The following is a 25,434-nucleotide window of genomic DNA, read 5'->3' as shown; positions in this document are numbered from 1 at the left end:
TGGCCATCCTGTCCCCCTAGCTGAGCTCCAGTCAGAAGCTATAAGTGGGCCAGCCCTGCCAGTGGGATATGATTAAGTAGGATATGGGTGCCAAGCGGACATAGGGGTGATGTGCAGGTTATATAAAAGCCAGGGTGATGGGTGTCCTTGTGTGTGTTTAGTGATTGGGGGGCTGCTGTGTTGTATTATGTGTTTACTGGGTGTCGGTTGGGGAAGCCCGCCGCTCTCAGGCCAGGTAATTGGCCAGCGGGTCAGGTTCCCTGGTTGTGTCAGGCAGCCCTGTATTTGAGCAGGGTTTTGGATTGTTTACTGCAGCTGAGCCCAACACTACGCAGCCAGCCAGGCAAGGACAGAGCTCTACAATATGTATCCAGATAGTCAGGGTTTGCTCTTTGAGTTGCTCATACAGAATTTATCACCAATAAATGCTCAGTCCAGATAACCCACAAAAAAACTACTTGACTAACCAAGCAGAACCAAGAACCAGTGAAAATGGCGTGTGAAATTCTGCTGCACAGGTAAAGTCCCGGTGGGAAGGATGAGAGGGAGGAGGATTGTGTCAGCGTGTGTATTGTCACATACAGTTTTGAGATTTGTAGTGTATGATAGATTAATACAGCCCCATGATGTCACAGAGGTCTTGCACAGGTAGTTAATGATGAACTTGTTAATCAGAGGACTAATTCTACACCTCCACTACTACCCCCACAGGAAGGTTGCAGGTCTGATTGACAGATGTGTTTAGTTTTCATAAGGAAAAGAGGTGTTTACGAGCTGAAAGGTCAAGCCTGGGAGAGTGTGTGTGGGGGGGGGTGCTTTTCTTGAAGTACCTGCTGCCATACATCACTGTTTTAGCATTTGGCTCCTGGAAGAGTTTGAGTCAAAGCCTAGGCTACCTGTATTTTGGAAGAAGATTGTTCTGACCTACCACTTGGAGCCCTTTTCCCTGTGATCAGGAGGTCAGCAATCTACTTTGTCAAAGAGCTATGTGGCAGATGATATGGCAGTAGTCCTCCTTACCCAAATCACTTTGGCAAAGAGCTATGTGGCAGATGATATGGCAGTAGTCCTCCTTACCCAAATCACTTTGTCAAAGAGCTATGTGGCAGATGGTATGGCAGTAGTCCTCCTTACCCAAATCACTTTGTCAAAGAGCTATGTGGCAGATGATATGGCAGTAGTCCTCCTTACCCAAATCCCTTTGGCAAAGAGCTATGTGGCAGATGATATGGCAGTAGTCCTCCTTATCCAAATCACTTTGGCAAAGAGCTATGTGGCAGATGATATGGCAGTAGTCCTCCTTACCCAAATCACTTTGGCAAAGCTGGCACGCTTATTTCACCTCATTACGTTAGCCAAATGCATGAGGCGCTCCAGGCCTTTCTAAAGCTAGTAAAGGTTTGTGTCTTTGACTCCAGAAACCTTGGCCTGAGTTCCATCTAGTCACACATGCTGATTTCTCCACAGTCTGGGAAACAGGACTGATGAGAGGCAGTCTCATCTGATTCAGAGTGGGAGATGCACTAACAGATCTCTCAGTGCTGTGCGCTCTGGCCTGTGTCTGGCCCTGTCCAACAGCGCTCTCATTGCGGACTGCAAAATAAGGACTGCCTTGGGATTCAGAGAGATGGAATGTTGCTGGTTATGTCATCTGAACTCAGTAGACCAATACTCAGCTATACTCTCTCTTTCTCTCTTGAGCCATACTAGCTGCTTCGCTGGCCAAAGTCCAAACGAAGGCATCATTGTCTAGGTGTGCTGAAATGTTGTACGTAACGTGTTTAACTGTCAGAAGGGGAGGTGTGCGGTGGTGGGCGACTGAGTGTCTGGCCTGTTTAGTCTCTGACAGCTTGTGGCTTCAGTGTTTATGCCTCTTACTGCACAGTCAGTGTGGAATCAGAGTGCGGCTTTTTTCTCAGTAAACAAAAGGGAAATAATTAAGGTGTTAAGGTGTTATTGAATATATTTGAGCAGCTGGGCAGAGACTGAAGTGAGAGCCAAGGGGATATATTTTCAACACTAGAGAAAGAGCACTGAATCCTATTGGCATATGGAGGTCCTGTTGGCTGTGAAAAGTGATACTGGAGATGGTGAACCCCTTTAATATTCTGTGGTGGGTCAGAGTCGCCACTGTCAGTGGTTTCACAGATCTAGCCTAAGGATAGGCTAGGATAGGATGGGGCAGTAACACCATTCTACTGTTAACCTTTGTGCCTTTGTCTGCATGGCATGCTTGAGGAGGTGACCCACCCTGTCAATATCAAACTTTAGAGTCTCTTCCCCTGGGGTGCCCCTTTCCTTGCCCCCCCCCCCCCAAAGGGAAACTCCGGCTCAACCCGACACTGGCGCTAACAGTGGCGGATGTTATGCAAGCACAGATTCCTGGCATGCAACACTTTGTTTATGAGCCGGAGGGCACATACTGCTGAATCAACCCGGCCCCTTCTTCCTGTCAGCTGCCCCAACACTGCCTGATGAGCAGAGAGGCAGGCGGTGTACTGTTTGACATTTACCCACATCATTGGAATGGACCCCGTATTTGTGTGGCATCAGGAAGGGGTTGCTATGTACAGTAAAAAAGGCCTCTGACCACCCGCCCGCACGTCCTGTCCGCATGTCCTTCCTGCCCTCTGCCCATCCTTGGTGCTTCTGGGAGTGGCGATTGAGAGTGAAATGAATGACATAAGGAAAGGACATGCAGCGCTCTCATGCAGCGCTCTCATGCAGCGCTCTCATGCAGCGCTCTCATGCAGCGCTCCACAGAGGTGTGATAACTGCCTTGATACCGGGTCCTCTGGATGTACTTCCCTCCCTCGGTGGAGTTGGACCCAGGTGAAATAAATCCGTAACCTGTGGGTTACTTCACTGCAGTTTCCACTGGAGCACATGAACACTCACACACACGCACTCATATGCTCACAACCACACGCACATGCTCACAACTACACGCTCACCCACGTCACGCACACCCAGGTCGCGCACACCCACGTCACTCACACGCACGTCACACGCACGTCACTCACACCCACACGCACACTCCCGTCACTCACACTCGCATCACGCACACTCCCGTCACTCACACTCGCATCACGCACACCACGCGCACACCTACTCACGTCACGCATACCCACACCCACACGCACAATCGCGTCATGCATACTCACCCTCACACCCACACGCACAATCACGTCACGCATACCCACACGCACAATCGCGTCACGCATACTCACCCACACGCACAATCGCGTCACGCATACTCACCCTCACACCCACACGCACAATCACGTCACGCATACCCACACGCACAATCGCGTCACGCATACTCACCCTCACACCCACACGCACAATCACGTCACGCATACCCACACGCACAATCGCGTCACGCATACTCACCCACACGCACAATCGCGTCACGCATACTCACCCTCACACCCACACGCACAATCACGTCACGCATACCCACACGCACAATCGCGTCACGCATACTCACACCCACACCTACACTCACGTCACGCACCCACGTCACGCACACCCACACTCACGCACACTCACGCACACCCACACTCACGTCACGCACACTCACGTCACCCACACTCACGTCTCGCACAGCTAAACGCACAGCTACACACACACACACACACACACACACACACACTCACGTCATGTACAGCTACACCCAGGTCGCGCACACCCAGGTCGCGCACACCCAGGTCGCGCACACCCAGGTCGCGCACACCCACGTCACTCACACGCACACGCACGTCACTCACACGCACACGCACGTCACTCACACCCACACGCACGTCACTCACACCCACACGCACACTCCCGTCACTCACACTCGCATCACGCACACTCCCGTCACTCACACTCGCATCACGCACACCACGCGCACACCTACTCACGTCACGCATACCCACACCCACACGCACAATCGCGTCATGCATACTCACCCTCACACCCACACGCACAATCACGTCACGCATACCCACACGCACAATCGCGTCACGCATACTCACCCACACGCACAATCGCGTCACGCATACTCACCCTCACACCCACACGCACAATCACGTCACGCATACCCACACGCACAATCGCGTCACGCATACTCACACCCACACCTACACTCACGTCACGCACCCACGTCACGCACACCCACACTCACGCACACTCACGCACACCCACACTCACGTCACGCACACTCACGTCACCCACACTCACGTCTCGCACAGCTAAACGCACAGCTACACACACACACACACACACACACACACACTCACGTCATGTACAGCTACACCCAGGTCGCGCACACCCAGGTCGCGCACACCCAGGTCGCGCACACCCAGGTCGCGCACACCCAGGTCGCGCACACCCACGTCGCTCACACGCACGTCACTCACACGCACACGCACGTCACTGTCACGCACACGCACGTCACTCACACCCACACGCACACTCGCGTCACTCACACGCACACTCGCATCACGCACACCACGCGCACACCTACTCACGTCACGCATACCCACACCCACACGCACAATCGCGTCACGCATACCCACACGCACAATCGCGTCACGCATACTCACCCTCACACCCACACGCACAATCGCGTCACGCATACTCACACCCACACGCACAATCACGTCACGCATACCCACACGCACAATCGCGTTACGCATACTCACACCCACACGCACAATCACGTCACTCACACCCACACCTACACTCACGTCACGCACACCCACACTCACGCACACCCACACTCACGCACACCCACACTCACGCACACCCACACTCACACACACCCACACTCGCGTCACGCACAATCACGTCACCCACACTCACGTCTCGCACAGCTAAACGCACAGCTACATACACACACACACACTCACGTCATGTACAGCTACACTCACGTCACGCACACCCACACGCACACTCACGTCACGCACACCCACACGCACACTCACGTCACGCACAGCTACACTCACACCATGCACACGCAGGTGGCTCAGCCAGAGCCCGGACTTGAACGTGATCGAACATCTCTGAAGAGACCTGAAAATAGCCGTGCAGCAACGCTCCCCATCCAACCTGACAGGGCTTGAGAGGATCTGTAGAGAAGAATGGGAGAAACGCCCCCAAATACAGGTGTGCCAAGCTTGTAGCTTCACACCCAAGAAGACTTGAGGCTGTAATCACTGCCAAAGGGGCTTCAACAGAGTACTCTGTACTCTGTAAATGTACTCTGTAAATGGCTTATGTCTTTTTTAATGGCTTATGTCTTTTTTAATGGGTTATGTATTTTTTAATGGGTTATGTCTTTTTTAATGGGTTATGTCTTTTTTAATGGCTTATGTCTTTTTTAATGGCTTATGTCTTTTTTAATGGCTTATGTCTTTTTTAATGGGTTATGTCTTTTTTAATGGCTTATGTCTTTTTTAATGGCTTATGTCTTTTTTAATGGCTTATGTCTTTTTTAATGGCTTATGTCTTTTTTAATGGCTTATGTCTTTTTTAATGGCTTATGTCTTTTTTAATGGCTTATGTCTTTTTTAATGGCTTATGTCTTTTTTAATGGCTTATGTCTTTTTTAATGGCTTATGTCTTTTTTAATGGCTTATGTCTTTTTTAATGGCTTATGTCTTTTTTAATGGCTTATGTCTTTTTTAATGGCTTATGTCTTTTATTTATTTTTTTACTTTTGCAAACATTTTTAAAGAACTGCTTTTTTTCTTTGTCATTATGGGGTATTGTATGTAGATTGAGGGGAAAAAAATATAATATATTTTTGAATTAGGCTGTAAGGTAACAAAATGTGGAAAAAGTCAAAGGGTTTGAATACTTTCCAAGTGCACTGTACGTAAACCAAATGTCCTCTCTGAAAACAGATAAGGGTTTGTTGCAGAGCTGGGCACAGCCAATGATGTCTATACATATCTATTGGGCTTAACTATACCACAAAATGGTGACCAGGACTCTATGCAGTCTTGGATTGGGTTCTTACCAGGGGGTGCTTGGGCTTGACCAACCACTGGCCCCTTCGTAGATGGCTATGCTAAAGCTAACCCTTTATCCATCTATGCACACTTCTGAAGCCAGGAATACAGCAGAGTTCAGTACAGCTTAATGAGCAGGGAGTTTGGTACTTAGTTCATGTAGTGCTGTATTATATATCGCAGGACTTGTCCCTGGTTGACTTTATTATACCTGCCAGAGATCCGGAAATGGGTCGTGGAGTCGTTCAACTCAGCTTCTCATGCTCCTAATTAGATGGATTCAGAGGGTTAGTACTGTGGCAACAGAAGTTAATACTTTGGACTTGTGTTGTTTCTGCAGCATTATAAAGAGGACCATCCATGATGCAGTGGGGCAGCACTTATTTTACCTCAAGAGCTCTATCGACAATGAGATCTATGAGAGCCAAGTGTGAGCAGTGAACACACACATGTACTCACAGTATATTGCACTTCACACACATACAAATGCACATTGGGCTCCCGAGTGGGTCAGCGGTTTAAGGCACTGCATCTCAGTGCATGAGACGTCACAAAAGTCCCTGGTACGAATCCAGGCTGTATCACATCCGACCATGATTGGGAGTCCCATAGGGGCGGCGCACAATTGGCTCATCCGGGTTTGGCCAGGGTAGGCAGTTATTGTAAATAAGAATTTGTTCTTAACTGACTTGCCTAGTTAAATAAATAAAATGTCAACATACATGATGCAACTATTTCGACACGTACAGAATGACATGTATCAAAGCATGCACACTTAGCCATTCACTCGAACATGCATTCCTCTGTCACCCTGTTCACCCATACTGTACATTCTGGACAGAACTGGGTGGTAGGCACCTCCAGAAAGGTTGTGTTACCACAGCTGACAGCCAGCAATGCTGATTGTTGCTCCATGGGGCTTATTATGGCTAATGACTTTGGTTCCCACAGGGCGAGCCCCAGTGAGAGGCCAGGGCCGGGGCCATGCCAGGGCCATGGTGAAGAGGGCCTGTGTGAGAGTGAGGAGGGCCCCACAAGCAGTCCCCTGTCAGCCCCAGAGACAGAGCGCAGCCCTGAGGCCCAACAGGTCAGTCATACTGTGGAGTCAGTCACGCAGACAAACAACTCCACATGCTCTGGCTGTCAGCAGAATATTGAATGTTTACCATACTGAGCCCTGTCGCTATCAATTCATTACAAGGTTGATGCTTGTTGCTATCAGCATGGCCTTTTGTGTAGCCCATAACAAATATGTAATTCTCCTGGGAGGGCTGGGGTGCTGGGAGATGAGAGGTTTGTCAGATACATATACTGTTCTGTTCTCGCCAAGCACAGCCAGTCCTGCCTGACAATCACCATCACACACACTATATAACTGCCAATTCGATGCACTTTAGATATCCTACACAGAATCAGATTTCGCCTGTATAGCATAAGATGATGTCCTGGATTTGGGGGGAGACATCTGAAGAAATCTTTGTAGATGACTCGTCGTCTTCTGAAATGGCAGTCATTGGTCCATCAGTGTTCCTGGGCACCATTTTAGCTCTCCTGGCTACTGGCCTTGGATAGAGGCTGGATAGAGGCTTTGGATAGAGGCCTAGATAAAATGGCAGCTCATTTACGCTGATGTCTACCCAACTTCTCCCTCTCTCCTCCACCACCACAGAGATGGCTGCTGGCTGGGCTCCATAGCTCCACAGCCCCTCAGCCCAGAGGTGGGACTCTCTCCATGAATTGGGTCACCCTCTTTAAATAGTCTGCCTGCCCCCCAAAGAATAACCACAACACCTGTTCAGACCACACACTCCTCCCCTCTCTATACATGTATACATACAGGGCCATCTTCACCCACTTAATAGAAAGGAAAGGAGGCCACATTCCAGGAATTCAAGCTATAGCACCTCATCAATATAACCTCACTGTGTGTGTGTGTGAGAGAGTAAGAAATTAAGTCTAATTCTTGAGACATTGTTTTTGTTTTCTCCCAGGATTGTGACTCCCATAACGGTGCCCTGGAGGAGAGTTCTGGAATGAACCTGGACCACGCCGAGGCTCTCGTAGACACAGAGAACAATATCAACACGGCCAGGTTGGCTTTGAAGCATTTCATTGTATTACTAAAATCCACAATTACCTCAACGGCTTAAAACACCAAGGCTTTGCTGTCTACTTTACTTCCTGCCTTCCCAGAGAAGGCTGATGGCTGGCATTCAATCAAACAAGTTGTATGCTAATCTGGATTTTGGGGCTTTGTATGAGTGTTTTGTTTAGTTATTACGTAGACACAAACAGCCCTAAGATGGTTTTGAAAAGACTGATGTGATGTGAGCCATCCGCTGTGAATAGACTGGAGGGAGACGTTCTACTGTAAATAGACCCGAGACATGAGACTGTCATGTTGTTTGTCTTGTGCTGCGGAATGGAGGACACTTGACTCGTCACAATGTCTATTCTAAGCAGTTGGATACAGCGTGATCCTACCTCCGCTCAACATAAAGCAAGCATACAGACACACACGCCTGTCCATGACGGTAGTCCTCGGTTATTGTCAGCTGATCAACGGTCACTCTAATACATTGTGCATAAGGCATTGAGTTCAATAGTCAATGGCAAAAATAGCCACAGTAACAAATTAAAACATTTGCATCACCAATGAGGTCAACCATCATACGTGCCTTTCTGTAGTTCAAATGGACCGTTATTCATGTGTCTCTCTCTCGCTCTCTCTTGTTGTAGGCAAGAAAACCAAGCCTGTGAGAAGATGGACCAGGCTGATCTCATCGCCTGTGTAAGTGTCTATGTCAATGCCTTCTTCACGACTAGGGTCTACTGTACGCTGTTTAACCCTGTCTCTCCATCCAGGTCTCTGATGTGTGTGAGTGTGACCAGAATGCCAACACAGACGCCAGCTGCCCCAGCTGCCCCAGCTCCCACCACCTCCACCGCATCTTCCCCCACAGCCAGTGGGAAGGTAACTTTCTCACCATGGTTGTTGTGTGTTTAATACACAATGTTTCCTAAGGGACAGTTAGGATAGTGATGGAGTGAAGCGGGGGAGGCAGGTAGCCTAGTGGTTAGAGCATTGGGCCAGTAACCGAAAGGTTGCTAGATCGAATCCCCGAGCTGACATGGTAAAAATCTGTCGTTCTGCCCCTGAACAAGGCAGTTAACCCACTGTTCCTAGGCCGTCATTGAAAATAAGAATTTGTTCTTAACTGACTTGCCTAGTTAAATAAAAAATAAAGTCAGTGGAGACCAACCAAAATGCATATCCAAGTAAACATGGATGTAAATGATTAATTATGTATTGTGCTAGCTAGGTATGAAAGCGCCTTAGAATGCTTGCTCAAGCTGGTTGCCTGAAACGTCAGCTCACGCGGTGTTCTCTGCCATCTCTCTCTCCCTCCCTTAGCACCATCCCCAAACCATCTCCCCCTCATAGACTTCACATGTATGCACCTGCAGGGGAGAGGTCATGGTAAGTAGGAGCTCTCCATCCATCCATACTTCCTCCCTCATCATCCTTCTTTTTACTAATCCAGACCTTGTTGGACTGGGTCCCTGTCAGTGAGCCTAATCCAGAGTTCTTCACCTCTCTCGCTCTCTCTTGTCTCTTCTGGGCGACCAGCTTAGGGCTCACTCAGCAAGTTCATTCTCACACCTCTCCTAATGGTTACTGGAGTGGCTTCCATCAGGAGTGGCTGATTTGGTGGAGTGCTGCAGAGTTGGTTGTCCTTCTGGAAGGTTCTCCCATCTCCACAGAGGAACTCTGGAGCTCTGTCGGGTTCTTGGTCACCTCACTCCCCTGATTGCTCAGTTTGGCCAGGCGGCCAGCTCTAGGAAGAGTCTTGGTGATTCCAAGCTTCTTCCATTTAAGAATGATGCACTTTGTGCTGGGAACCATAAAAGGCCACTCTAAAATATGCAGTTTTGTCACACAACACAATGCCACAGATGTTAAAATTTGATTGAGTGTGCGATTGGCATGCTGATTTTAGGAATGTCCACCAGAGCTGTTTACAGAGAATGGAATTTTCATTTCTCTACCGTAAACTGCATCCAACCTTGTTTTCGAGAATTTGGCAGGACGTCCAACTAGCCTCACGACTGCAGACCACGTGTATGGCGTTGTGTGGACGAGCGGTTTGCTGTTGTGAACAGAGTGCCACATGGTGGCGGTAGGGTTATGGTATGGGCAGGCATAAGCTACGGACAATGGACACAATTGCATTTTATAAATGGCAACTTGAATGCACAAAGATACCATCACGTGAACCTGAGGCCCATTGTCGTGCATTTCATTCGCTGCCATCACCTTATGTTTTAGCATGATAATGCACAGCCCCATATTGCAAGGATCTGTGCACAATTCCTGGAAGCTGAACATTTCCCAGTTTTCCATGGCCTACATACTCACCAGACATGTCACCCATTGAGCAAGTTTGGGATGCTCCGGATCGCTGTGTACAACAGCTTGTTCCAGTTCCTGCCAAGATCCAGCAACTTCACACAGCCATCGAAGAGAAGTGGGACAACATTTCACAGGCTACAATCAACAGCCTGATCAACTTTATGCAAAGGAGATGTGTCGCGCTGCATGAGGCAAATGGTGGTCACACCAGATACTGACTGGTTTTCTGATCCACGCCCCTTCCTTTTTTTAAGGTATCTGTGACCAACAGATATCATATCTGTATTCTCATGTGAAATCCATTGATTAGGGCCTAATGAATTTTTCAGTTGACTGATTTCCTTATGAACTGTAACTTGGTAAAAGCTTAGAAATTGTTGCATGATGCGTTGATATTTTTGTTCAGTATTTATTTCAGGCCACAGTGTGAAATTGAGCAAACAATACCAAGATGGAAAAATCTAATGAGAGGTCTAAAGAAAGCTGAGGAAAGAACCATGTCTAGTGTAGTTGGCCTAGGCCTATTTTCATATTATTCTAGCGTTGTGCAACCTAGTTTCAACACATAGTAGCCTCCAGTTCTGAGGACAGCAGAGTTACTCTGCAGCCCATGATGATTCTCGTTGACTGTCACTGGATTCATCTGCATGCTTCGGCACAGACGTGCCCACACATCCTAGACAACTACACATGTCTTTAGTGCCACAGCTCCACCAGAAAGGAATAGGCTCCAAAATATACTTTATCAATAGTTCAGGTGACTCTTAGCCCTTCAGCAACCAAATGAAAGGAGGGGTGCTAAAAACACAAAGGACATATTAGAGGCAGAAAGGAGTTTGAGCACTCAACAAAAATGGCAGTGATTGATTTTAGTTCACTTTAATCCATTGTACAGGAGGAGACTAGGACACCAATGTGTTGGTGTCTCAGTAGGTCCTTGAACTGAGGTGCTGTAGATGACCCTTGTTACACACTGAGACTCATCTGTGCATTTCTTTTTGTCCCACCCAGACCCCGTGCCAGCCTTCAAGTCATGGCAGGATGAGAGTGACTCTGGTGAGGCCCAGCTGTCCCCCCTGGCCGGGCGCATGGTGCCCCTGCCCCACGAGGAGGACTCCCATCCCCTCATGGCCCGTCGCTTCCTGGACTTTGGCCACAGCCAACGCTTCCTGCAGCACCCCGACGCAACCTCGCCCACTAAAGCCCACCAGGCCCTGGGGAGGTGAGAACACACTGGCTCACTCATCACGAATGGTTATTTCTATAGACATGATGGGCGACTTTGATGTTTTCCTGTTTAGTTATTCGATCTTATAAACCGTGTTTGTAAGCCAGGATTTTGCATTGAGGCTTCAGGTGCATGGTCACCGCCTCTCACACTCTCACTCACTTGTCTCATCTAGGCCTCACCGTGCCTCCTTCACTTCCAAAGAGAGTGCTGTGAGGAACGACTCGGTCCCCCACCAGCTCACCAAAAAGCTGCAGAACCTCAAGAAGAAGATCAAACAATTTGAGGAACAGTTTGAGAAAGAGAGGAACTACAAGGTTAGATACAGAGCATTCGGAAAGTATTCAGACTTTTCCCACATTTTACGTTACAGCCTTATTATAAAATTGATTCAATTGTTTTTATCCCTCGTCAATTTACACACAATACTCCATAATGATAAAGAAAAAACATGTTTTTAGACATTTTTGCAAATGTATTAAAAATAAAAAAACTGAAATATCACAGTTACATAAGTATTCAGACCCTTTACTCAGTACTTTGTTGAAGCACCTTTAGCAGTGATTACAGCCTCAAGTCTTCTTGGGTATGATGCTACAAGCTTGGCACACCATAATTTGGGGAGTTTCTCCCATTCTCTTCTGCAAATCCTCTCAAGCTCTGTCAGGTTGGATGGGGAGTGTCACTGCACAGCTATTTTCAGGTCTCTCCAGAGCTGTTCGATTGGGTTCAAGTCCGGACTCTGGCCGGGCCACTCAAGGACATGCATAGACTTGTCACGAAGCCACTCCTGCATTGTCTTGGCTGTGTGCTTACAGTAATTGTCCTTGTGGAAGGTGAACCTTCACCCCAGCCTGAGGTCCTGAGCACACTGAAGCAGGTTTTCATCAAGGATCTTTCTGTACTTTGTTTGCTCTGTTCATCTTTCCCTCAATCCTGACCAGTCACCCAGTACCTGCTGCTGAAAAGCATCCCCACAGCATGACGCTGCCAAAACCATGCTTTACCGTAAAGAGGGTGCCAGGTTTAAGTACCTTTTGGCAAACTCCAAGCGGGCTGTCATGTGCTTTTTCCATCTGGCCACTCTACCATAAAGGCCTGCTTGGTGGAGTGCTGCAAAGATGGTTGTCCTTCTGGAAGGTTCTTCCACTCCACAGATGAACTCTGGTGCTCTTTCAGAGTGACCATCAGGTTCTTGGTCACCTCCCTGACCAAGGCCCTTCTCCCCAATTGCTCAGTTTGGCCGGGCAGCCAGCTCTAGGAAGAGTCTTGGTGGATCCAAACTGCTTCAATTTAAGAATAATAGAGGCAACTGTGTTCTTGGGGACCTTCAATGCTGCAGAAATGTTTTGGTACCCTTCCGCAGATCTGAGTCTTGACACAATCCTGTCTCGGAGCTCTACGGACAGTTCTTTCGACCTCATGGCTTGGTTTTTGCTCTGACATGCATTGTCAACTGTGGGACCTTAAATAGACAGGTGTGCCTTTTCCACAGAATAATAGTGAAGACATCAAAACTATGAAATAACACCTATGGAATCATGTAGTAACCAAAAAAGTGTTAAACAAATCCAAATATTTTCCATATTTGATTCCTTAAAGTAGCCACCATTTGCCCTGATGACAACTTTTCATGCTCTTGGCATTCTCTCAACCAGCTTCATAAGTTAGTCACTTGGAATGCATTTCAATTAACAGGTGTGCCTTGTTAAAAGTTCATTTGTGGAATTTCTTTCCTTAATGCGTTTGAGCCAATCAGTTGTGTTGTGACATGTTAGGGGTGGTATACAGAAGATAGCCCTATTTGGTAAAAGAACAGCTCAAATAAACAGAGAAACGACAGTCCATCATTACTTTAAGACATGGTCAGTCAATCCGGAAAATTTCAAGAACTTGAAGTTTCTTCAAGTGCAGTTGCAAAAACCATCAAGCGCCCAAATAAATGCTAACTACTACAGAACACCAATAATAAGGAGAGACTTGATTGGGCTAAGAAACACGAGCAATGGACATTAGACCGGTGGAAATGTTGGTTCCAACCGCCGTGTCTTTGAGACACAGAGTAAATGAACGGATGATCTCTGCATGTGTGATCCCACCATGAAGCATGGAGGTGGTGGTGTGATGGTGCTTTGCTGGGGACACTGATTTATTTAGAATTCAAGGGACACTTAACCAGCATGGCTACCACAGCACTCTGCAGCGATACACCATCCCATCTGGTTTGTGCTTAGTGGTACTGTCATTTGTTTTTCAACAGGACAATGACCCAAAACACACCTCCAGGCTGTGTAAGGGCTATTTGACCAAGAAGGAGAGTGGTGGAGTGCTACATCAGATGACCTGGCGTCCACAATCCACCGGCCTCAACCCAGTTGATGGCCCAGAGTTACCTCTGCTGCAGAGGATATGTTCATTAGTTACCAGCCTCAGAAATTGCAGGCCAAATAAATGCTTCAGAGTTCAAGCAACAGACACATCTCAACATTAACTGTTCAGAGGAGACTATGTAAATCAGGCCTTCATGGTTGAATTGCTGAAAAGAAACCATTACTTTTTATTTCACATTTATTTAACTTGGTAAGTCAGTTAAGAACATATTCTTATTTACAATGAAGGCCTACACCGATTTCCACGGTCTACTACTGAAGGACACTGAAAATAAGAAGAGCCTTGCTTTTGCCAAGAAACATGAGCAATGGACATTAGACCGGGGGATTTTTGGTTCCAACCGCAATGTTTTTTTGAGACGCAGAGTAGGTGAACGGATGATCTACGCATGTGGTGTTCCCACTGTGAAGCATGGAGGTGGTGTGGGGGTGCTTTGCTGGTGACACTGATTTTATTTCGAATTCAAGGCACACTTAGCCAGCGTGGCTACCACAGCATTCTGCAGCAATATCCCATCTGGTTTGCCAACACACCTCCAGGCTGTGTAAGGGCTATTTGACCAAGAAGGAGAGTGATGGCGTGCTGCATCAGATGACCTGGCCTACACAATGACCTAACCTCAACCCAATTTGAGATGGTTTGGGATGAGTTGGACCGCAGAGTGAATGAAAAGCAGCCTATTGCTCAGCATATCTGGGAACTCCATCAAGGCTGTTGAAATAGCATTCCAGGTGAAGCTGGTTGAGAGAATGCCAAGAATGTGCAAATCTGTCAAGGCAAAGGGTGGCTACTTTGAATAATCACTTTTTTGGTTACTACGTGATTCCATGTGTTATTTCATAGTGTTCATGTAGAAAATAGTAAAAATAAAGAAACCCTTGAATGAGTAGGTGTGTCCACATTTTTGACAGGTACTATATGTAAATAAAGTGTTTGTTTTAAATTGTTTTATTTATGTGCAACAAATTATGAAAACCTGTTTTCACTTTGTCATTATGGGGTGTAGATTGAGGGGAAACAATTTTATCCATTTTAGAAAAAGGCTAACGTAACAAAATGTGGAAAAAGTCAACTGGGCTGAATTCTTTCCGAATGCACTATAGATACTGTGATATGAGGAACAGTTTGAGAGAGTGGAAATACTAGTGTGTGTGTGTGTGTGTGTGTGTGTTGCAATATGAGTAACAAGTTCATGCTTAGAATAAATGCACAGTATGCAATCAGCTGGCAGGATGCCATTCATCAGTATTCACTCTTCTCCCCACAGCCGTCCCATGGTGATAGTGCAGCTAACCCAAAGGTTCTCAAGTGGATGACCGACCTCACCAAAATCCGCAAACAGTTAAAAGGTAAGAGCAGTCTCTGTCTGCATGGTTGTTGGGGGGAGTGGGAGGGTGCTTGGTTCCATGGCAGGGGTGGGGTTGGTTGGGTTGGGCTCAGCTTGGCGGGTAAACTTTTGTGTGCCATCCTGTTCCTCCCCTGGGCAACCTGGTCCTGCCCTGACCCGCCTGCCTGACTGCCCAGTCCAGTGGTGGTGGAGCTGGGTCAGTCTCATCAATGCATGGGTATTACAGTACACACCAACTGTGGCTCTAACATAATGGCCTTCCCTCACTGTGTTGGTCCATTGTGAAAGTCCCCCCTCATCCATCTATATCAATTCCATTTGAACACCCCACCCCCAATCGGGAGATGCAAAGCCGAATAAGTGTCTCTCTCTTCTTTAAAATTCTAAAACCGGACGTCCCCCAACTGCAGGAAGACAGCATCTCTTTCTCAAAGGGTCCCTGAGGCACCAGGCGGTGCTTCAGTCATACAGACGCCACCAAACCTCCTCCGCCCCGAACACACCCCATTTTACACTTGCACGTCCCCTCACTGCCTCTAAACAGACACCCTACCTATGTAAGTACATTAACAGCAGTAAGTAGAAACCAATACTTCCAACTGAAGGTAGACTCTCTGTTCTTTCTCTCTTCTCATAGCTCTCTCTCTTGCTCGCTCTCCCTCTCAATTCAATTCAAAGGGCTTTATTGGCATGGGAAACGTTTAACGTTTATGTTTAAATTGCAACGCAAGTGAAATAAACAAAAGTGACAAAATCGACTGGTAACACAGAAGCACATCCCCCAGTCTGGGGTTTGTCAGTATGTCATGTAGTGGAGTAATTTGGGTGTAAATTCTGCGGCGAACAGGGTGGGAGTCTCTAGCCAGAGTGTGGAAGCTGGATTCCAACAGTTCTTATTTTGAATGGATATGGTCCTTGAGAACATGCCTTTTGGAACATTGTAAAATGAATTTAGTGCAGACTGACTGGTTTATTTGATTTGCTGCTCATTCATCCGTATGCTCCTGTGGCTTTAGACAGACCTTTAACAGTGGCTAGTCTGGTGTGTTTGTGTCTGTGGACATATGGTTGATTGTCAGGGCTATCCCCTTTCTCTGTCTCTGGTTGACAGACAAGAGGACTCATGGTAGCTGCAATAACAGCCCATCAAGCTCCTGTATGTCCACTGTTACTAATGTTAATTAACCCCTCTGTTCCTCAAGTCACCTTCACGTTTCTTCTCTTTACCTCTCTCTCCCACTCAGATGCCAAACACAAGGAGGCTGAGCTGACCCCTCAGACGCGGCCACGCAGCAACACCTTGCCCAAGAGCTTTGGTTCCACCCTGGACCAGGCAGGCCACGATGTTGGTGGAGAGGCCAAGGGCCACCAACCCACCAGAGAGGAGACCCTGAACCTCATCCAGCGCCGCGTCAAAGGAAAGAGAGAGGACGACGGCTGGCCAGAGGACACCAAGGTGAGGCGGGGGCAAAATACACTATCTACAACCAGATAGTGAACAGAGTTCTGTCCTAAAACGTAATGGTCCCTGTGATAGCTGGAAAGCCATAGCAGACAATTTATGGAATGAATGTAAAAAATGGTTCTTTCCCTGTAGAAAATGACCAAGGAGCAGCTGTCGTGTGAGAAGACGGTCCTACAGAAGAACCTCCTGCACTACGAGGGACTCCATGGTCGACCTGTGACCAGAGAGGAAAGGCTGGTGATCAAACCGCTGTACGACCGCTACCGTCTGGTCAAGCAGATGCTCACCCGCGCCAGCATCACCCCCATCATCGCTTCCCCCTCCAGCAAGCGACGCAACCACACCCTGCAGCCCATCATCGAGGGAGAGACTGCCCACTTCTGTGACGAGATCAAGGAGGAGGAGGAGGGTGAAGTGGAGGAAGAGGAGGCCAAATCTAAGGAGGAGGAAGAGTGCAGTGTGGAGCTCCAGAGCTTGGGGTCAGAGGTGATCATGGCTCTAGACCCAGTGTTCCAGCCCCAGACCAGCTCCCAGAGACACAGAGACAGCCTGCTCATGCCCAAGATGGAGGAAACCTCCGGGAAACTGGCCCTGGACCTGCGCCTGTCCAGCGCCAACGCCTCGTCAATGTGAGCACACGCACACACACACATCACATCTGCATGCCACTACACTCCATTCACAACAGCCGCCTCATTCCTCAATATTCTGGCACAGTCACCAGTGTAATGCCATGTAGTTTACTACACACAAAACTGCACATCCAATTCCGAAAACGTCGGCCGTGGAGGTTAAATGGCTTCTAGCTCTGGCTGTCATATGACATGTATTTAAAGCACCTGGAACAGGGTTGATGGCTATTAGAGGAGCTGGTCTGAGGAGTGTAAACTGGATAAGGCAGTAAATCTAGCTAGGGGCGTGAGGGAGCACATAGCCCCGGGCGGCAGGGTAGCTTAGTGGTTACGGCGTTGGGCCAGTAACCGAAAGGTTGCTGGATCGAATCCCCGAGCTGACAAGGTAAAAATAATTCGTTCTGCCCCTGAACAAGGCAGTTAACCCATACATAAATAGAATCCATTTAGTCTTAATTATAGACTTAATTATAATAAACACAGAAATATGAGCCGTGGGTCATTAATATGGTCAAATCTGGGAACTATCTTTTCTAAAACAAAACGGTTATTCTTTCAGTGAAATACTGAACTGTTCCGTATTTTATCTAACGGGTGTCATCCCTAAGTCTAAATATTGCTGTTACATTGCACAACCTTCAATGTTATTTCATAATTATGTACAATTCCGGCAAATGAATTATGATCTTTGTTAGGAAGAAATGGTCTTCACACAGTTCGCAATGAGCCAGGCTGCCCAAACTGCTGCATATACCCTGACTCTGCTTGCACTGAACGCAAGAGAAGTGACACAATTTCCCTAGTTAAAATAAATTCATGTTAGCAGGCAATATTGACTAAATATGCAGATTTTAAAAAATATACTTGTGTATTGATTTTTAAAAATACATTTGTGTATTGATTTTAAGGCATTGATGTTTATGGTTAGGTACACTTTGGTGCAACAACAGTGCTTTCTTTGCGAATGCGCTTGTTGAATCATTACCTGTTTGGCGTAGTAGGCTGTGATTCGATGATAAATTAACCGCCACCGCATTGATTATATGCAACGCAGGACAAGCTAGATAAACTAGTAATATCATCGACCATGTGTAGTTAACTAGTGATTATGTTAAGATTTGATTGTTTTTTTATAAAATAAGTTTAATGTTAACTAGCAACTTACCTTGGCTCCTTGCTGCACTCGCGTAACAGCTGGTCAGCCTGCCACGCAGTTTCCTCGTGGAGTGCAATATAATCGTCCATAATCAGTGTCCAAAAATGCAGATTACTGATTATGAAAACTTGAAATCGGCCCTGCCGATTAATCGGTCGACTACATTATAGATAGATAGATATATACAGTACCAGTCAAAAGTTTTGACACACCTACTCATTCAAGGGTTTTTCTTTATTTTTCAAAACTATGAAATGACTGTAGTAACCAAAAAAGTGTTAAATCTAAAACATTTTAAAATGTATTTTTCAAAGTAGCCCCGCCTTGCCTTGACAGCTTTGCACACTTTTGGCATTTTCTCAACCAGCTTCATGAGGAATGCTTTTCCAACAGTCTTGAACGAGTTCCCTGCTTTTCCTTCACTCTGCTGTCCAACTCATCCCAAACCATCTCAACTGGGTTGAGGTCTGTGGATTGTGGACGCCAGGTCATCTGATGTAGCACTCCATCACTCTCCTTCTTGGTCAAATAGCCCTTACACAGCCTGGGGGTGTGTTTTGGGTCATTGTCCTGTTGAAAAACAAATGATAGTACCACTAAGTGCAAGCGCAAACCAGATGGGATGGTGTTTCACTGCAGAATACTGTGGTAGCCATGCTGGTTAAGTGTGCCTTGAGTTTTAAATAAATCAGTGTCCCCAGCAAAGCACCATCACACCACCTCCTCCATGCTTGATGGTGGGACCACACATGCAGAGATCATCCGTTCATCTCCTCTGTGTCTCAAAGACAAATTTTCACCGGTCTAATGTCCTTTGCTCGTGTTTCTTAGCCCAATCAAATCTCTTCTTCTTATTGGTGTTCTGTAGTAGTTAGCATTTATTTGGGCTGCAATCTGAGGTGCAGTTAACGCTAATGAATTTATCCTCTGCAGCAGAGGTAACTCTGGGTCTTCCTTTCCTGTGGCGGTCCTCATGAGATCCAGTTTCATCATAGCACTTGATGGTTTTTGCGACTGCACTTGAAGAAACTTTAAAATTTCTTGACATTTTCCGGATTGACTCATCTTCATGTCTTAGAGTAATGATGGACTGTCGTTTCTCTTTGTTTATTTGAGCTGTTCTTTTACCAAATAGCGCCATCTTCTGTATACCACCCCTACCTTGTCACAACACAACTGATTGGCTCAAACGCATTAAAGAAAGAAATTCCACAAATGAACTTTTAACAAGGAACACCTGTTAATTGAAATGCATTCCAGGTGACTACCTCATGAAGCTGGTTGAGAGAATGCCAAGAGTGTGCAAAGCTGTCATCAAGGAAAAGGGTGGCTGGCTACTTTGAATAATCTCAAAATCTCAAAAATAATCTCTTTTTTTTTTTTTGGTTACTACATGATTCCATATGTGTTATTTCATAGTTTTGATGTCTTCACTATTATTCTACAATGTAGAAAATAAAAATAAAAACCCTTGAATGAGTAGGTGTCCAAACTTTTTGACTGTTACCACACACACACACACACACACACACACACACACACACACACACACACACTGTGTTCTGCATTTCATTCTGTGATGAAACCCCTGGTTGAGATTGTCATGATGACCCCTCCTGTACAGGCCTGAGCTCCTGGAGCAGCTGTGGAAGGCCCGGGCTGAAAAGAAGAAGCTAAGGAACACCATCCGCCAGTTTGAGGATGAGTTCTACCAGCAGAACGGCAGGTCGGTACACACACACACCTACATACAGTGCATTCTGAAATTATTTAGACCCCTTGACATGTTCCACATTTTGTTAGCCTTACTTTTATCCATTTTAAAATGTTTTTGTCCCTCATCAATCTACACACAATAACCCATAATGACAAAGCGAAAACAGGTTTTTCTAAATGTTTGCAAATGTATTAAACATTAAAACAGAATTACCTTATTTACATAAGTATTCAGATCCTTTTCTATGAGACTCGAAATTGTGGTAAATTATATTAATATAATTTATATAAGGTCCCACAGTTGATCGTGCATGTCAGAGCAAAAACCAAGCCATGAGGTTGAAGGAATTGTAGAGCTCCTAGACAGGATTGTCAAAGCACAAAAAATGTCTGCAGCATTGAAGGTCCCCAAGAACAGTGGTCTCCATCATTCTTAAATGGAAGAAGTTTGGAACCACCAAGACTCTTCCTAGAGCTGGCCGCCCGGCATAACTGAGCAATCAGGGAAGAAGGGCTTTGATCAGGGAGGTGACCATGAACTCGATGGTCAGGGAGGTGACCAAGAACTCGATGGTCACTCTGACAGAGCTCCAGTTTTCCAAATGGCACCTAAAGGACTCTGACCATGAGAAAAAAAGATTCTCTGGTCTGATAAAATCAAGATCAGCTCTTTGGCCTGAATGCCAAGTGTCACGTCTGGAGGAATCCTGGCACCATTCCTACAGTGAAGCATGGTGGTGGCAGCTTCATGCTGTGGGGATATTTTTCAGCTGTAGAGACTGGGAGACTAGTCAGGATTGAGGGAAAGATGAACAGAGCAAAGTACAGAGAGATCCTTGATGAAAACCTGCTCGCGAGCGCTTAGGACCTCATACTGGGGGCGAAGGTTCACATTCCAACAGGACAACAACCCAAAGCACACAGCCAAGACAACACAGGAGTGGATTTGGGACAAGTCTCTGAATGTCCTTGAGTGGCCCAGCCAGAGCCCGGACTTGAACCCGAATGAACATCTCTGGAGAGACCTGAAAATAGCTGTGCAGCGACGCTCCCCATCCAACGTGACAGACCTTGAGAGGATCTGCAGAGAAGAATGGGAGAAACTCACCAAATACAGGTGTGCCAAGCTTGTAGCTTCACACCTAAGAAGACTTGAGGCTGTAATCACTGCCAAAGGTGCTTCAACAGAGTGCTGAGTAAAGGGTCTGAATACTTATGTAAATGTGATATTTCAGTTGTTTTTTTATACATTTGCAAACATTTCTAAAAAACTGTTTGCTTTGTCATTATGGGGTATTGTGTGTAAATTGATGAGGGAAAATAATTGAAACTATTTTAGAATAAGGAAAAAGTAAAGGGGTCTGAATACTTTACGAATGCACTGTACAGGGATGCTGAAGCTTTAGTACCTGCGTCAACCCCCCACCGTGACAGATGAAGCGCTTGGGATGACTAGTTGAGTTGTCTCAGACAGTGCTCCTGTCTTATTTACTACAACAGTTTCTTTGTTTATGATTGTTCAGCCTTCTGACGCATTAGACAACCGGCACGTATCAAACTGGTGTTTCAGGCCTTCTCCCTTTCCCTCGACAGGAACGTCCAGAAGGAGGACAGGCTACCCATGATGGACGAGTACAAAGAGTATAAACGGATCAAAGCCAAACTGCGCCTGCTGGAGGTGCTCATCAGCAAGCAGGATTCCTCGAAGTCTATCTAGAGCAAGAAGACAGAGGGAGGCCACCCTGCTTCCCTCCATCCACCTGACTGAAGGTCCCCCATCTCACCACGGGCTGACATGTCACCCCTACATGGCCCCTCCATTATCAACCATCCTCCTACCTGCAACCCTGAGAGACGGCTCAGCATCCACCGTATCTCACTACTGTCTCCCCAAAACCACCCATCAGATTCTGCCATCCCCAGCTAATGTTCAGTGTAGACTCCTTTCTAAGGACTCTGATGAAGAGACCTCTTCATCCCACCAGTCAAGACTCGACACACCCTTTTGATTTCTTTCTACCTGTTTCATTCAGAGGAATTCCCTCTTCCTCTTTAGAGTTTAGTGTTTGTTTAAACTTAATGAAAAAAATTAACTTCATGTATGTTAGTTTCTCATACTGAGAAATCCTATTTAACAGGAGCGTGTAGTGTGTTGTAGTCGCCTGGCCACAAAATTAACTCTCCCTCCCTCAGAGCAAGGACACTGCTCATTCTATTTCCGATATTGATTCAGTTAACCAACTCCACTGTCATCATTCAACACTAGGATGTTTTTTGTGTCGTCTTGAGTGAGATCTTTTTGGAAAAAGTAATTAATGTATGTTTTCTTGTACATAAATATTTACACATGTTTGTATGTTACAGTATGTCATTTTTCTTTAATGAAGAGATTCTCTCAAGTTTGAAAACGAACTTCCAGTTTTAAGTCTTATGCTATTCCAATTGTTCTATTATTACACAATTGCCACTATGGAAACTGAGCTCGCTTTATCAGTTGGGACTGGTTGTGCTCATCCTTTCTGTTTTTATGTTTTAATATTCAGTCGTCACTGAAAGGAGTTTGACACACCAGGTGGGCAGGACAGCCAGTTAGGTTCATCACTTAGCATTGTTACCTTAACCGTCTCCATTTTGGCAATAAGGCTGGACGGCTTGACTTTAGCACATAAATATGTCCCAATTTATTTTACTTAAAGGCTTTCAATTGCAGAGTGGATCTTTGTGAGGTGTCTTATTGAGTTGTCTCTGATCTAAAGCTGTTCAAACTGCATCAGTATTATGCTAAATACAGCATATGTTACGGCGGGATGACACTGGTTGGTGAAGTGTATGGGATATGTCCCATAGTGAGCCAGAGTTTTTGGCCAGGCAATGTAGAGCCAGGTCATTGTCAGGTCCTGGGGAGTTGTCTGACCACAGAGCTCTGAGAAGGCTTTACCCCGGCCAAGCAGAACCAATAGCACCTCGACCCCTGTCATCAACAATTTGACCCTGTCCCTATTTATCCCAAAGTTCCTAAGGGCTTCGTTCGAAAGGTCACATGCAACTACAACAGAGTCAAAGTGATGCATGTTGGGAATGACACTGGGGTGTGTCTGGTCTTTTGGCGTCATGCCTCCTGCCTGCCACTCCATAGATATTATCGACCCCAACCTTTTGACCCCTAGCTAAACTAGCAGTCCACCCCGGGGCAGCCTCACATCACTATCCTTCAGAAGCTATCTGGACTTGACAAGACCAAGCAGGAACTTTGTCTGTTCAAATGACTAGTTCTAGTCCTGGCGATAAAATACACAAACCATTTAAGATATGTTTGAGACTAGATGCCTACGCACTCCTTAGGGCAGGGTGGGGAATTACCGCTGTATGCTAGTTGTCCAGGAATGGTTTGGAATGAGAAGACATCCCCAGTGGCACTGACTTTAAAGATCTGCATCTGTTTCAGCAGGTAGAATAATGTCAGACCAACACACCCAGAATGACGGAATCTAGTCTTGCCTGAAGGACGTTTGCGCTGAACCAGGAGTTTGGCCTTCATCTCGCACTTCGTCTCTCACAGTCCTGTAACCTTTGTTTTGAGTTGACAGGGTTTGGTATACTGTATGTACGGGTGAACAGTGTGGAGAGGTTCTAGACTTTATTTGCACAGCATTCTGAGAATGCAGCCCTTGTTTTGTTCATAGATTTGTTCCTTTGTTTTAGAAGCACAATTTATATGGAAGGATGAACGTCAGATTTGTATTATTTTGAACACGTTTGACCCGTTTACTTTCTGTGATGTTCAAACATGAGTTTTTATTAGATTTTTATGACCATTATTTAGTATAATCTTTTTTGTAACCTTTCACTAATACTTCTATACAGTGTAGAATCTCTATTGGATAGGAATCTTCAGTGTTTTGTATAAGCTAGACTGTAGTTGGCTTGCATGGCAAAGATTTGTATCGTTTCTATTTTTGTGCCATGAAGATCAAGCAATAAATTAGCGTTGAGGCCTGTATCAATGGAATGTGGGGCCTTGTTAACCCTGTATGTGCATTTTCTGAGTATACGGCTGATTAATGTTTAATCTATTAATGGAACTAACTGTTTTCTACCTTGCAGACCAACCCATGAAACTGTCACTTGACTATAACTGCTGTGAGATTTCCACTGCGACTCAGTTTTCTTTCTGCTAAACCAGCATTTTTATCATTTTTGTTGTCAGCATAATGTTGTTTGGGGCACTGCTTAAACCAAATGTAACAAGATTATCAATATGGAGGCACATTTGGACCGAACTTTCCGATTTATATTATTTAAAAAGGAAACGAGTGAAATTGGTCGATCGATTTATTTCCATGTCCAATTCTCAAGGGCTTTTTTAACTAGATGATTTTTGCATTGTGCCTGCAGAGCCTGTTCATAGTCCCATGCCATCCCACGCATGTTTGTTTTTCTGACCCAGGTGGGCCGGTGGCAGGTTGCATCAACTGACCAGCCAATCAGCAACCGGCTCCCAGAGCTTCTATCTATCTGTGGACCTGTGTTTTACTGAACAAAAAATGTAAACGCAACATGTAAAGTGTTGGTTTCAAGAGCTGAAATTAAAGATCCCTGAAATGTTCCATATGAACAAAAAGCTTATTTCTCTCATGTTGTACATTTGTTCCTTTTGCCAAGATAATCCATCCACCTGACAGGTGTGGCATATCAAGAAGCTGATTAAACAGCATGATCATTACACAGCTGCATCTTATACTGGGGACAATAAAATGCCACTCTAAAATGTGCAGTTGTCACACAACACAATGCCACAGATGTCTCAAGTTGAGGGAGCGTACATGGTTTATGTTAGAGAAATGAACATTAAATTATCTGGCAACAGCTCTGGTGGACTTTCTTGCAGTGGTTTTAGAGAATTTGGCAGTATGTCCAACAGGCCTCACAACCGCAGACCACGTGTAACCACACCAGCCCAGGACCTCCATATATGGCTTCTTCACCTGCGGGATCATCTGAGACCGGACCGATGATGAAACTGAGTATTTCTGTCTGTGGGGAAAAACTCATTCTGATTGGCTGGGCCTGGCTCCTCAGTAGAAA

At 46.1% G+C, this 25,434-nt stretch overlaps 1 protein-coding gene across 5 annotated transcripts in view; it reads left to right on the top strand.

The window, feature by feature from the left end:
• The window catches only part of LOC110504785 (protein FAM13B), a 60,938-nt gene extending 35,963 nt beyond the window's left edge, over positions 1-24,975 (top strand). For 2 of the 5 annotated variants that reach the window (XM_021583597.2, XM_036969781.1), the window contains 14 exons: positions 6,340-6,429; positions 6,951-7,086; positions 7,991-8,091; positions 8,739-8,790; positions 8,865-8,973; positions 9,415-9,480; positions 11,425-11,635; positions 11,817-11,958; positions 15,300-15,381; positions 15,791-15,937; positions 16,625-16,836; positions 16,978-17,474; positions 20,258-20,359; positions 21,943-24,975. In XM_021583597.2, the coding sequence (XP_021439272.2) occupies positions 6,340-6,429; positions 6,951-7,086; positions 7,991-8,091; positions 8,739-8,790; positions 8,865-8,973; positions 9,415-9,480; positions 11,425-11,635; positions 11,817-11,958; positions 15,300-15,381; positions 15,791-15,937; positions 16,625-16,836; positions 16,978-17,474; positions 20,258-20,359; positions 21,943-22,066 (2,071 nt within the window). In that variant the 3' untranslated portion in view covers positions 22,067-24,975. The remainder of the gene's footprint in view (positions 1-6,339; positions 6,430-6,950; positions 7,087-7,990; positions 8,092-8,738; positions 8,791-8,864; positions 8,974-9,414; positions 9,481-11,424; positions 11,636-11,816; positions 11,959-15,299; positions 15,382-15,790; positions 15,938-16,624; positions 16,837-16,977; positions 17,475-20,257; positions 20,360-21,942) is intronic. The other 3 variants (XM_036969783.1, XM_036969782.1, XM_036969784.1) reach the window with 3 other exon arrangements.
• The last annotated feature ends 459 nt before the right edge of the window (positions 24,976-25,434 follow it).

Source organism: Oncorhynchus mykiss, chromosome 31, assembly GCF_013265735.2.
Source record: "Oncorhynchus mykiss isolate Arlee chromosome 31, USDA_OmykA_1.1, whole genome shotgun sequence".
In the NCBI taxonomy this organism is placed as follows: domain Eukaryota; kingdom Metazoa; phylum Chordata; class Actinopteri; order Salmoniformes; family Salmonidae; genus Oncorhynchus; species Oncorhynchus mykiss.
Note: the sequence above shows the minus strand (reverse complement) of the source record. Positions and strands in the feature narration are given on the sequence as shown.